The 14833-nt window shown below is 37.6% G+C and overlaps 1 protein-coding gene across 8 annotated transcripts in view; it reads left to right on the top strand.

The window, feature by feature from the left end:
- LRBA (LPS responsive beige-like anchor protein) overlaps positions 1–14833 on the top strand; it is a 420612-nt gene that overhangs the window by 63908 nt on the left and 341871 nt on the right. For all 8 annotated transcript variants that reach the window (XM_060778857.2, XM_060778855.2, XM_060778851.2 and 5 more), the window contains exons 16-20: positions 260–322; positions 2740–2837; positions 9995–10087; positions 11604–11712; positions 12333–12414. In XM_060778857.2, the coding sequence (XP_060634840.2) occupies positions 260–322; positions 2740–2837; positions 9995–10087; positions 11604–11712; positions 12333–12414 (445 nt within the window). The remainder of the gene's footprint in view (positions 1–259; positions 323–2739; positions 2838–9994; positions 10088–11603; positions 11713–12332; positions 12415–14833) is intronic.

Below are 14833 nucleotides of genomic sequence, written 5' to 3'. Positions count from 1 at the left end.
AGGGTTCATTTATGAGAGAGCGCCTGTAGATTTGAACCCAAAGACATAATATATAAGGCTGCACAGAAATAATAGAAGATACATAGCAACAGTTCCTGATAGACTTGTACTTTTTGGATAAAAGCCTGGAAATGTTATGTGTTTATGAATCCTGTTTATTTCACAGTCACTTCATCTGTTTCAGAGTTTACCCTTTGTATCCATTATAAGTTTGTGTGCTTGAGAATGGCTTGTGTTGTACAGCTCTTTATCTTTCCAGGATCATGGAGTGAAAGAAGATGAACTCCAGGGTATCCTCAACTATCTCCTCACCATTCATGAGGTAATCTCAATTTAGCAGTTAAAAAAACTCAAAGGAAGCTTTAAAATAAAATAAAATATCTCCTCCTGCCACAAGATGGCCCCGAAGTAAGAAAAACAAAGCACAATGCTCAACTATTCCTAGAAACTCCAGCAGAGAGTGATTTAAAAACCCTGTTCAATAGTGCATTGAAGTTCATTAACATCTTGAGTTCTGATAGTTTCCTACTCAGTTCATTCATCTGATACATGACTGGAGGTGGTAGGAAAGGAACAGATGGCAAAGCTGCATCTATAAACAATTGTTCTGTAGGGTTCACGTAATTTCCCTTTTATTTTGCCTTTTAAGTAAAGTAATGCTTTCTCAATGTGAATTTAAAAATAAAGATGTTAATGAACTCAAAGCTTGTAAACCTAATTGGAAATAAATGTTGGTTACCATTGGGATATCTGCATCTTCATATTTTAGTACCAGGCAAACGCTTGCTGCCAGATGTAACATCAAAGAGTTGGGAAACTAGGACATAAATCTAGCCAAACGAATTTTCTTTCAGGGTGCTTTAAATGAGTAGAGTAAAGAATTAATTAGATTTCTCTTCAAGAAATATAGATCCCACCTCAGAGTATTCACCTATACCTTCTTGCTGAGAGACAGCCCTTGAAATGTGCCTGCTTCAGATACAGTAGGAAGTCTTCTAAGTAGCATTGAAACACCTATTGTTTTGAATTATGTTTTCGTGTATCCTGTATAAAGCACAAACCACAACTGTGGTTCAAATCACATTTAGAAAAAAAAATCTTAAAAAGGACCCCTTTGCAAAGAAAGGTTTATATCCTGAAAAAGCTTAACTTCAGATTGTTTCACTGATTGTCCACCAAGATGTTTTGCAGTAAGTGGTTTCAAGGTCAGGGTTACAGGCAGCAGCGGCAATCTTACACCCAGTTATTCATGGGTGACTCATTGACATATGTGGAATTTATAGAAACGGCTACAGATTTCTGGGTAGAATTTTTCAGACATCAAAACTCATTTTCTCTTCCACTATTCATCAAATGTGGTGGGCCTTTTAAGCTGGTATACGGTGGCTAGGATCCAAAGACCTACTTTAGGCATACCTGAGAGCTTTGTTTACCCCTAGTGATATATAAAGACTCTCAATACATATATAAAAAGCAACTTTTGTTCTTCAGCAGCAGATATTTGTGTCATAGTCTTGCTGTTGAAAGTCCCTTCAGTTTTAATAATGATTTTCTATTTGGCAAGGATAGTGATGGGTTATGTTTGAAGGAGCCTAGGATTTCTTTAGGCAGATGCAACTTGGTAACTGGGTTTGTGTATTCATGTGGTTAAAAACAGTTCAAAACAACAACTAGTAATGCAGTCATTTTTTAAAAAAAAAAGTCTGCAAAAAAGGTGCTATTAGCCATATTTGAGGTCTACTGGTTTTTGCATTCATTCATAAGTTTTTCTGGCTCATCCTTTTTGCATTTTTTCACATTAAGCTGGCATGACATGGGATGTTTGGGTGGTTCACTTCCTCAGATCACATTGTCTAGGTATTATTACTCATTATTTTGAGCTTCATTCACATGAAAAAAATTATGCAAGTTCTGAAAGGTGCAGCTGCATTCCTGGAAATAATCCCTGGCACTTGGCTCATAGTGTGGACACTTATATGGCCATTTGCAAAGAAAAGCCAACATGTGAGCAGTTGCTGTCTTGCCACTAATGAATTGATATAGAGCGCAATTAAATGAATTCTTTAGGATGCAATTAAAACCAAGATGGCTGACGGCCAGCTGAGGTGATAAAAGTTAGGTTGAATCCGAACCTTTCTAACTGGAAGTACTTTGTATGATTGTGGCCTAGCTTTGTTCAGATAAACATAGTGTATGTGTTTTCCTAGAATCATGGAAAAGCAGAATATAAATTACACGAATACAGTAACATCTTGATACTGAGAGCAGTTTGGCAATGAAATCAATTTCCTAGAGACGTGGTGGGGTCTCCTTTGCTGATGTCATTTGCTGGAGGCTGAATAGCTACTGCTGGGGATGCTTCTAGAGATCCTACATTGAACAGGGGGTCTGCCCGATGGACTGTAGGGCCCCTTCTAATTCTATAATGCATTAAATTAAAAAGTCATAAATTAAGTTCCATCATCCTCTGATCCTATGGCCCTTTTTGTCTGTTCTGCTGGCTGACGTCCTGAAAAGAGATTAGGATGTTGTAATGGTGACTCTGCTAACAAACGTGGCATCTGCCTATTCCAGGACAATTTTGAGTTAGAATTACTCTGTCTGTTGCACGTAACCTAGAGTGACAGGGGAAAAATATAGAGATGAAGTAATGAAACTTAAAGCTCAACTTTAGAATGGGACATCAAATGATTATGACGATGATTCATTTGAAGGTGGGTTTTTCATTATATTTAACAGGATGACAATTTAATGGATGTCCTGCAACTGCTTGTTGCTCTCATGTCAGAGCACCCCAGTTCTATGATCCCGGCCTTTGATCAGAGGAATGGATTACGGTAAGAGTAATTTTTTGTTTATGGTAAGAGATATAATGTGGCAGAAGGAGTATGTCAGTTTTCTAATTGGTCACCTGTACTGCTGATGAATTTGTCAAATTCACTGCTGCAGAAGAGTTTCCTTCAGTTTCTCCTCTTGTGCATTAATTTTGTAGTCCCACTGTTGAAAATGTAGTTTTATTTCAGTTGAATACTAAAACAACTTGAGGTAAGGCCTGTATGAAATGTTAAATCGATACCATGTTATACTTGTTTCAAACGAGGTTACCACATTTGTTGGCCTCGGTAGGCAGAGCTATCTGAGATGTATATTGTTGATAAAGCTTGAATATTTATTCTCCTGGGTCAGTGAGGACATATTATTTAATAACATTTCAGTGTATTAAATTCCGTTTCTGTGGAATTTTCAGATAGCTGTATATGGGCTTGTAACCTCTCCTTTAGCCATTAATGTGCTATAAACAAAGTTCCATCTTTTTAATCATGTTTGAGAATAATTACACTAGGGTGGATTCTAATCTCTACATCCGCCATGTACATGAACTTGAAATTATTGAACACTCAGTTTTTCATCTGTTTTGATTTATGAGTACAGGAGGGTGGCTTAAATTCAAGTAATTCATTAGCATTAAATAATAATGAATGCACTTTCTTGGATCCCACACATTTCACTACCTGATGCCTTGGTTGCTTCCCATTTGGACTACTGCAATGCTCTCTATGGGGAGCTGCCTTTGAAGACAGTTTGGAAGCTGCAATTAGTTCAGAGATTGGCCGCCAGGTTACTAACTGAAGCGGCGTACCATGAAAGGACGACTCCCAAGTTGCAGCAGCTCCACTGGCTGCTGATCTGCTTCCAGGATAAATACAAAGTGCTGGTTGTTACCTATAAAACCCTAAACAGTTCAGGCCCAGACTATTTCAAAAACTGTCTCTATGCATGCAAGCCAACATGAGCACTACAATCTGTGGAGGAGGCCCTTCTTTTGGTCCCACCACAATCTCAAGTGCGGCTTGTGGGAACGAGAGAAGGGATCTTCTCCGTGATCACTCCCCTCCTCTCGAACTCCCTCCTGAAAGAACTGAAAACAGCCCCTTCCCTCTCCTCCTTTAAGAAGGTGTTAAAAACCTACTTGTGTATTCAAGCATGGGGGGAGGGGGAGGATTAGCACTTTAATCAAATCCCGACTCAGCTCATGGAGACTTACCTTTGTCTATTGTTAACTGTATGATATGTTTTAAATATGTTAATTAAAATGTGTCCGAATTATTTTAGTTTGTTCATTTAAATTTCTTACCTGCTATTTTGAATTGTTTTACAATTATGTTTTGATGTTGTCTATTGGATTGTTTATTATTTGAAATGCTTTATTATGTTATGTTCTTTAGGCATTGAATGTTTGCCGATTTTTTGTTGTACACCACCCTGAGTCCCTCTTGGGAGATAGGGCGGTACAGAAATAAAGTATTATTATTGTTGTTGTTGTTGTTATCATTATTGTTCTGTTTTGCAGTTTGTTTGGGATCCACCTAAGCTTGTCCTGTTAAATGGGAATCCCTGTTCACTAAATACCAAGCTGTTTCATTACTTTCATGTACATTATTAGAAGTGCATTTTGCCTTCAGCCAGAACTATATGTTAGTTCTTTTCTTCTCCCATTTGTACCTACTGCTATTCCTATTCCAGTTAGGTTTTAAAATGTCATCATTTAGTTTACAGCACCATGGGTGGCTATACTGTTGGGCATTTTTCTCATTTAAAATGGATTTAGGGCTGATGGCAGTAGACAAACATGCCGTCAAGGAACACAGTGATTGTTAGAACAGATTGGGAGCAGTAATTCATTTACTGTATAAAATGTATTCTCATTTCATATGTTTTTGTCACAACTTACGGTTAACCTTGGGTTGTATTGTATTACACGTTACAAGTTTTTCAGTCTCCAGAGTCACCTGATCTTGTTCATAATTGCTTTTCCCCTCTCTTTACTGCTACTTTTTTGGTTCTGGCTGTCGTGATCATTTGTATGGTAATGTGGCATGTAGGGAACCCTAATAAAAACACTCAGAAAAATGAATATCATATGAAATCCCTCATGCATTACTTCATTTTTATTTAAGTGGCAAAAGGCATACCCCCTCTTTATTACCTAGCACAGAGAAAGTGTGTATGTGCAAATAGTCTAGTGTGAGGTATCACTTATTTTCTGATGGTCGTTTAACTAATTTTAATAACTTCTCTAGGACAAACCTGTTTCTATATATTTTTAAATTGTTGCCTATTAAATTTATTTTAAATATATGTCAACACATATTTTTCTGTATTCAGTATATAAATCACATATATAAATCATTTTTTTTAAACAAAAAATGTTTTGTAAACATTAATTACACTACAGACTATCTTTTATGTTGCCCTGCTGGAGAATGTACATGCCTTTATCCAGTTAGCCTTGGTTTTCTCAGATTGCCTGTCTGCAGTTTTTGAGATTAAAAGTAGCATTATCACATGCAGGTCTGGCTGATCAGTCTTGAAAGCAACTGTCATGAGAGCAGTCGCAATCTTTGCATCATTCTTAAAAGACTGCTGTGAAGACTGGCTTAGTTTACAACTGATGATGGTGAATATTTTATGGCTTCTGCCTGGTCTTTCTCAGCAGAGTGCAGGACACTTCTTAGTGTCTGTAAAAAAGCACAAAATCAAAGAAAAATGTGAAATATGTATGCCCATATCTAGATAAATTGCTCATCGGTATAGGATCAATGCAGTCTGTAAAAAGGTAGACTGCTATTTTTCCAAGTATTGTGGTTACTGTTTCTTGATGAAAGTTGATCTATTGATGGGAAGTGACTATATTGTTATGTATTCACTTTCCATCAACCTAGTGAATATATTATTCCAATTACTACACAGCATAATACCAATTAAGATATAATTACATTTTAATTAACTGAATAAGACAACTGTATCATATCATCGTACTTACTTACTTAGATGATCTCTAGTTGTTTAAGTATGATAGCCTTCCAAGTGTATATGGTGGATATGTAGGTGACTCTGGAACCCTATTCTTGACCTGCCTGTTCTTCTGCAGCTAGGGCATCGGTTTCCAGGTGGAAGGCGGTCCTGATCAGGTTGGCTTGACATGCTTTCCTTTTGGCACACTTCTCCCTTTTGCCCTCTATTCAAGCCTCTTCAAATTCCACAGTACTGCTTGTCACAGCTGACCTCCAGCTAGAGCGCTCAAGGGCCAGGGTTTCCCAGTTCTTGGTGTGTATGGCACAGTTTTTAAAGTTAGCTTTAAGCCCATCTTTCAATTTCTTTTCCTGTCCACCAATATTCCATTTTCTGTTCTTGACTTGGGAGTATAGTAACTGCTTTAGGAGATAGTGACTGGCCATTTGGACAATGTGGCCAGTCCAGCAGAGTTGATGGCATAGGAGCATCACTTTAATGCTGGTAGTCTTTGCTTCTTCCAGGAGATTTGCAGGATTTCTCAGGGACAATACTAATGGAATTGTTCCAGGAGTTGAGTGTGATGTCAGTAGCCAGTCCACGTTCACAGCCGTACAGGGTTGGGAGGACAATAGCTTTATAAACAAGCACCCTGGTCTCCCTATGGATGTCCTGGTCCTCAAACACTCTCTGGAAAAATGCTGCACTTGCAGAGCTCAGGCAGTGTTGTATTTCATTGTCAGTGTTGACTTTTCTGGAGAGGTGGCTGCCAAGGTAGTGGAAATGAACTTTTGAGATGTAATGGTACTGCTTTTACCAACTTCCTAGTTCAGTGAGTAATTGCTTCATGGAATTTATTTAAATATTTTGATCTGAATATTGAGCGAGCTTATTCTAACTCTGTTTCTTCTTATTCAGTTTTTACATTGGGTACAGCATACTGCTAATCAGAACATGAGCAAGTATGTAGTCTGAAATTAAGACTGCTAATATTATGTATATGAAGTAGCCTATGCAGTGGAACAGGATTATTCCTTACTTAATAAATCTTGTTGGGATGCAACAGGTCAGCAGAATGGAATCATAATGTCATACTACAGAGAAAAGCAATTGGATATACTTGTAATACCCACCTATTAACTGAGGGATTTTTCTTTGGGAATGCCACCTTGGTCCATGTGTTTTAGAACTCGAGTGGGCCTGTTGTAGAAAAAAAAAGATTCATTTCTCACATCTTTACATACATGTGAAAAACTCCCATTTGTATAACATGAAACATTGAAATGTTTCATGTTGGTGGGGTTGTATTTCCTTTTGGGAAGAAATAACAAACAGGAAAAAATGGTGTTGTAAAGCCCAAACTTAGCAAATCCATAATGTATTCTGTAATTACAATGATTAAGCTTGGACTTGCAATAGGATTCAGAAGCTATGATAAACTCCACTACAATTTTCAATGAATGCCTGTGCAAATGTGTCATTTAATCAAACACAAAACAGTATAAAAACGCAAGCAATATAGAACCAACTGGTTCCATCAGAACATTATCTGTGGCCCAGTTTAAATTCATCTTTGCTGTATTTGTATTTTTCAATTTTATTGTCTTTGGGTGATGGATATAAATTGAGGTTTTGCAGCTACTCAGAAACTCAAAGCCCTATTTTAAGGCCTGTATTTCTCACATGATCCCTTGTGCAAACAAGCAGGTTTGGGCCAAAATTAAGTAGAAGCTCATTGAGTGGAGGGAGTTAAATGTCAACACTGCCTCAGAGGGTTGGTAGTACCACTTCTATTTTCTTGCCCAGGCATTCAAAAAGGCATTTTGCTTTTTTGTTAACTCTTAACAAAAAAAAAGAAAAAGAAAAAATGAACCATCGACTTATCTGACTAGTCTGGCAAGATGTGAACTTAGTGCACCTCAGGAAAATCTAAAAAAAAGAAGTAGAAACTGTTTTTGCAGTAGTCCTTTGAATGGAAATGCTGAATAGCTGCAACCATCACCACCATTTTCCTGTCCAAAGCACTCAAAAAAGGTTGGAAGCAGTGCCACGGTGGAGACAGAAGCTGGGGCTAGTGTTTATTTTAGGTTTTTCAAGAACGGACCAATTTTTTATCTTTCAATACTCTCCTCAAAGAAGGGGATAATTTACTTTTATTTATTTACTATATTTATACCCCGCCCTTCTCACCCCAAAGGGATTCAAATTAAGGCAAAAATTCAGTGCTTCAGCAGACATACAACAATAAACATACCATATCAAACTATAAAACAGTTAAAACATATAAATACAATAAAACAATTTCAAAAAATACAAAGTGCCGAGTCATGATTTCCATACTTCTTGTTTTCCAATAGTCATTATTGAAACTTCTAGATTGAGGTTGAATTCTGCATTACCCTACTCCTCCAACGCCTGTGTACAAACCAGGTCTTTAACTTTTTCCTGAAGACCAGGAGGGATGGGACCAGTCTGATGTCACTAGAGAGGGAGTTCCATAGCCAGGGGGTACCACTGAGAAAGCCCTGTTTCTCGTCCCCACCAGTCACACTTGCAAAAGGGGTGGGACCGAGAGCAGGTTCTCACCAGCCAATCTTAAAGCTCTAGTTTGCTCATAAAGGGAGATAAATTCGGACAGGTGAGTTGGACCAGAATCGTTTAGGGCTTTATAGGCCAAACTCAGCACTTTGAATTGAGCCCAGTAGCTAACTGGCAGCCAGTGGAGCTGACGTAACATGGGGGTTGTATGCTCCCTGTACGCTGCTCCAGTAAGAAATCTGCCGTCTGTTGGATTACTTGAAGCTTCCGGACAGTCTTCAGAGACAGCCCCAGGTAGAGCACGTTACAGTAGTGTATTCAGCTAAATGTCTGAATATATCTTAATCATAGTGTTAAAAGTATGTATCATAGCTTTTAATTCTGTACCCATTACTCTGGCCCAGCCCAGTTTTATTGTGTTTTGGTGTATTGTTTATTGCTTGTTGTTTAATATTGCTTTAATTGTTTTTAATTTGCTTTAGGTTTTGTATTGTTATGTTGTGTATTGAGGCCTTGGCCTTTGTAAGCTGCATCGAGTCCTTCGGGAGATGCTAGCGGGGTACAAATAAAGATAATAATAATAATAATAATAATAATAATAATAGCTACTAACTTTCTAATGTTAAATATGTGATATAAGTTAATAATATAATATATGTTATAATATATACATACATTTTTTAAAGTTGATACTTTTTAAAAAAAATCCCTTAAAATCTGAGTAGGGAACTGTTAATAGGAAGACAGAAAGCAAACAGGATGTAGACAGAATAATGCATGCACTTCTGCAATGTTAAATGGAAGATTGCTGTGTTAAGATTCTAATATGTATAGAATTAACCTTGTGTTTTTTGTGTAGTAATTTCAAGCATAGTGTGTGAATGAAATGAAAAGGATGTCAGATGACAGCATTCATTTCCCTCTCTCTTCTTAGAGCTGTCATATATGACTAGCAGGGGACACATGTCAAATATTACTGTTAGCATACATTTCTCCCTCACCAGAGACTGGGGCTTTTAAGAAATTTTAGTCTTGTCACTTGGAATGTTGAAATGCTAATAAATGTGTTTTCTTACACTATGAACTGGGTAAAGGAACAGCACTAGAAAGGAATTCATAACAATTATACTGCTCTCCTATACATTCTGTTCTCTATGAAATGATATCTTGGAAAGCTGTTCTTTCTTATTTCAGTGATATTCTATAATTGTTTCCACCTTTTAAAAAATGTGTATCATTTCATTTTGTACAAAGGTCAATTCATACAGTGCGTGCTGTAACTCCCATTGATGGCAGTTCGAGTTCAATTGAAAGTTATTAAGTTGTTCCATTGGTTTCTTTGGCCTAGTTCGTATGACATGATAACTCAGGCAATTGCAAGACCCCTGGTTTATTAATTATGACACTGTACTGATTTGTTTTGTGTGTCATGCAAGCCCAAGGATAAGTGTCACACCTATTTGCTTCTTTCTCGAGAAATTAGAGAAGGGGAACATGCAGCTGAATTTGATGTATTATTTATTTACATACTTGTGTATTTAGTTTGTCTTCTTTACCAATGATTGTGTAGCATCACTTCAGATTAGCTGTTGTATCAGAGCCTAGGTGTACTATTAACTTATCTACATTCTTATTTCGAATTCTTATTTCTTCTCTTATATAGTGTTATTTACAAACTCCTTGCGTCGAAAAGTGAAGGGATCAGGGTACAAGCCCTAAAGGTGATGGGCTATTTCTTGAAGCATTTGGCACCCAAGTAAGTATGAAGTAGACTTCCATCAAACTAAGGTAAAGGTAAAGGTTTTCCCCCTGACATGAACTCCAGTCGTGTCCAACTCTGGGGGTTGGTGCTCATCTCAATTTCTAAGCCAAAGAGCTGACATTGTCTGTAGACACCTCCTAGGTCATGTGGCCGGCATGACTGCAAGCAGCGCCGTTACCTTCCTTCCAAAGTGTTACCTATTGATCTACTCACATTGGCATGTCTTTGAACTGCTAGGTTGGCAAAAGCTGTCACTAACAGTGGGTGCTCATGCCGCTCCCTGGATTTGAACCTGTGACCTTTCAGTCAACAAGTTCAGCAGCTCAGTGCTTTAACCCACTGCACCACAAAACTAGAGTCACAGAAAACCTAAGTTCTGAATCCCATGTGAATGTGGATGTTTTAAACCAATTCAAAACAGTGTACTTAAGAATTGAAAGTTTCAAGTACTTAGTAATAAAGCAATCTAAAATTAACATTAAAATAACGAATATTTAATATATATTAATTTAATACATCAAATTGATAGTAAAATAATAAGTATTTTAAGTGTTTACCTATTTGTCTCAATTATAAAATTTTGGTTCGATATTTGTAATGGGAATAGAGGATCTAAAATTGCAACTGTAACTATTTCATGACTAGTGTAGACACGTTTTGCTGATATTAGCTGTTGGGTGTGTTTTGAAAATTGTGTCTTGGTTTTGAAGTGTTTTAGTTTAATTCATTTGCATGCAGCCAGTTTGATTCCTTTTCATCCTTCTATTTGCATAAGCTGAGAAACAAGCCAGAAAGTCACAGTTAACCCTGGATTCATAATGGAAACTACAGTTAGGAGCTTCCAAATAAACCAGAACATGAAATTATAATTTTAAATTTGGTTCTATAACTTTCTTGTTTGGAAGTCAGTCGACTATGAAGTCAGTTGCTTGTAGTTTGTGGGAAGCTGTGGATAATTCTTCATAGATCTAAAGGAAATTGGAAGCAAAGCCAACATTTTACAATTTAGACAAATAAGTAAACACTTAAAGTGTTGTAATCAAGCCTTTGGAGATTAACTATAGCGCAATAACAGCTATGGAATATGTGAAATGTTGGTTGTAATGGTCCCGGATTACGATTGTGCATGACATGATTTTAATAGTGAATGCAATGTTTTTATGTATTTTAATGCGCATTAATTTTAATTTTAAATTTTGACTTAAATATATTGTAACTGTATGTTGTTCAAGTACATTGAATAATTGCCTATATGTCAAGCTGCCTTATATCCCCTTCGGGGTAGAGAAAGGCGGGATATAAACAGGGTATATAAATGAAAGGCTTGTGTGTAGATGTATAAAACTCTTGAATGTCAGTTTGCTAAACCTACAATTTGGTTGTATGACTAATGGCCATTTATAAATGTTAGATATTCAGGAGACAGACATACCAGTAGCCTTTAGATATCAGGGTCTGTTAATTATTCTTATATAGTGTTGATTTTCTTTAATCTACTATATAATTTTAGGAGGAAAGCTGAAATCATGCTTGGACATGGATTGTTCTCTCTGCTGGCTGAGAGGCTCACACTTCAGACAAGTTTAATTACCATGACAACATACAATGTCCTATTTGAGGTACTAGGCTTTTTAATTATCTAGAAATTATTCTAAATTTGTTTCATGTTGTGCTATTATGTTTCAGCTGATTCATTTAGTTTAGATTTTTAACTGAATTTCAAATAATTGGTACCCTTAATTTATATATCGTCTACAAGGTTTCTGAATATTAGTGAAATAAGTGTGCTGATATGGTTTTCCTCTAGCAAAAAAACAAACAAACAAAAAAAGAAACACCCCCCCTCTGTTACATAGTTATAAATCAGACTTAGTTTGGTCACAAAAAGCTTCCAGTTGTGAAAAAAGTGCCCATTTAATCCTATTCTGTCACTGAATGTGGGCCAATAATTGTTCCTACCATTACAAGAAGAGATCTTGAGTAGCCCTTACTTGTTCTCCAAATAAGCTTTCCCCCCCCAGTTTTGCCATATATGTAAAATTCATCCCACTTCTTCCTCTTTTTAGTTCTTTTGGAGATATTCCATGGATTAGTCAACTATGTATGGAGATAATTATTTTAGAGATCATAATTTAACAAAGATGGCTGAACTTTAGCCTTAAAAACAACCCTAAAGCAGCTGTTAGAATAAAGTTTTGTTAAACAAATGTAACATTTTGCTCTTATATCTTGTCCTCAGATTCTTATTGAACAGATTTGCACTCAAGTGATACACAAGCAGCACCCTGATCCAGATTCCACAGTGAAAATACAAAATCCTCGTAAGCATTATGTTCTTTTAAGATAAACTATGAAGCAACTGTATGCAAACATCTGTACAAAAAGAAGAAACATCTTGGAAATAATGTTGACTCTTCTTTTTCTTTTGTTTATATTTTGGAGTTCATTTGGTCTGACAGTGTTCATTAATGCAAACTATGGGTGAAACCTCTATGGTAAACTCTATTTGGTATACAAACAGCTGGAAAGAAGAATAATCTAGTCCTTGGTTGGAATCCATGATCTTGCTGTTGTTTCTCTCTCCATTCTCCCTATTCCTCTATCCCCTCTCAACATGGATTTAATACATGTACACAACAGTTGTGTACATGTATTAAATCAGGGATGTCAAACTCATTTTCATCAAGGGCCACATCATCCTTATGGTTGCTTTCAAAGAGCCGTTGAATCGGTGGATACAGAGGGCCGACTATAATTTTTTACATAGTGGTCAGTGCTTTTTAGTTTTTACCCAGTTTGGGTTCCCTAGATGCTATTGAATGACAACTCCCATCACTTTTGATGATCCGCAGTGTGAACTGGGGATAATGGGAATTGTAACCCAAAAGCACTTGTAGCTCTGAAGTTAGAGAAAGATTAGAGGACATTTTAAAGTCAGACATCGTATCTACAAGCCTTGTATATCAATTCAAATCCCACTAGCCTGACTAGACAGAACCAACCTCAGCCTTCCAGATGTTACTATATAACAACTTCCATCAACTTTACTCATGATGTCTGTTTATGAGAAATACAAGAATTGTAGCCAAGCATCTGTAGGGCCACATAACATGACATGGTGGGCTGGATTATGCCTGTGGGCCTTGAGTTCGACACATGTACACTAAGGACTGAAGAGAGAAAGGGGAATAATTAATTCATCAATGGAAAACTTTTCAGTTTTCATTTTATAATTCAGTGTGTCAATTATAAAAAGTTAAGAGAAAAGCAAAATGAGTATTACATTTGACCATCCATATGTGTGTGTTTAATTTTTGGGTATTTTATTAAAATGTTCCCTCTAGGAATATCAGGGTCCTCCAGGGCAACTCTGTGTTTACTTCATAAACCAATATGCTCATATTTATTTGAATATAATGTGCCATTGAATGTAATTGTCACTTCAGTTTTGAAGGTGCATATTACCAAAAAAGGATTTGCCCTCCAATGTAATATGCCCAGCAGCGTAGGCATATTACATCAGGGAGGCAAGCAGCATGAATGAGGCCACTTGGGAAGCTATGCCCCACTGTCAGGCTGTGGCTCGGCACGATTTCCAACTGGCCTCTTTCACAAGATCTTCAAAACTGATTGGGGGCGGGGGGGAGTTGAAGGCCTCATGAGTGAGGCCATTTGAGAAACATGAGGGATTGAGCCTGGGAGATAGGGGCAGGTGAGAGACCCTGAGAGCCACCTGGGAGACAGGATCCATGGCTAAGTGGCAAGAATAATTAGGTCAGTGGCTGGGTGCTCCTCCTCTGGGCGCCACAGGGTTCTGGGTTCCTCCAGGCCTTTTCACACAAGTGGGTGTATGTATGCCAGTGCTTCCCAACCTGTGGTCTGTGGACTACCAGTGGTCCGCAAAAACTAAAATATGATGCACGGTCTTACCATTACTACACCATTTCAACGAAAGCAACTGGTCTCACGAAACCAGTGCCAAGGCCTATTAAATATGGTTTTCTGTGGGTGAGCAGATGGTGACTACTGGATGGTATCTATTGCAACACCCTGTATGTTGGCCTTCTGATGTCTCCGACCCGAAAGCTCCATATTGTTCAGAATGCAGCAGCCAGCCTACTCACAAGAACACCCATGAAATGCCATATAACACCAGTGTTGCGGCATTTGCATTGGCTTCCAACTGATTACCGTGGTCTATACAAGATGCTAGTTCTGACCTTTAAAATTCTTTACGGCCAGGGTCCATCATATCTTTGGGACCGTCTCTCATTCTCCCATCATCGGAGGTTGCAACGACCATCCCAACATAACTTACTTTATATACCGGGTCCTAGAGAAGTGCACTTGGAAAGGACCAGACGCAGAGCTTTTTCTATTTCTGCCCCTGCCTTGTGGAATTCCTTGCCGCCCTATATGAGAGCCATTCATAAGTTAGGGCCCTAGAACTGATGTGGTCTATTCAATGCATTTTTCTGAATCAGCACCCCAAATAACCAAACCAAATCTAAAGTTGACCAAAAACTGATTTGTAACATTTTTGGTACTAATGTTGAAGAGTGTCCCTGGTCAAGTGTCCCTGGTCAAAAAAAAGGTTGGGAACCACTGATGTATGCGATTATAACATGCCATTGAATCTAGCACATATCTAAATTTTGGTAATGCCATTTAGCCAAAAAAGTTAAGCATTAGACTCGAATAAATATGGTACCCTTTACAGCTGTACTCACAGAATACTGC

This window comes from Anolis sagrei, chromosome 5 (genome assembly GCF_037176765.1).
Source record: "Anolis sagrei isolate rAnoSag1 chromosome 5, rAnoSag1.mat, whole genome shotgun sequence".
NCBI classification, from domain to species: Eukaryota; Metazoa; Chordata; class Lepidosauria; order Squamata; family Dactyloidae; genus Anolis; species Anolis sagrei.
The sequence above is the reverse complement of the archived record's forward strand: the minus strand, read 5'-3'. Positions and strand labels throughout refer to the sequence as shown.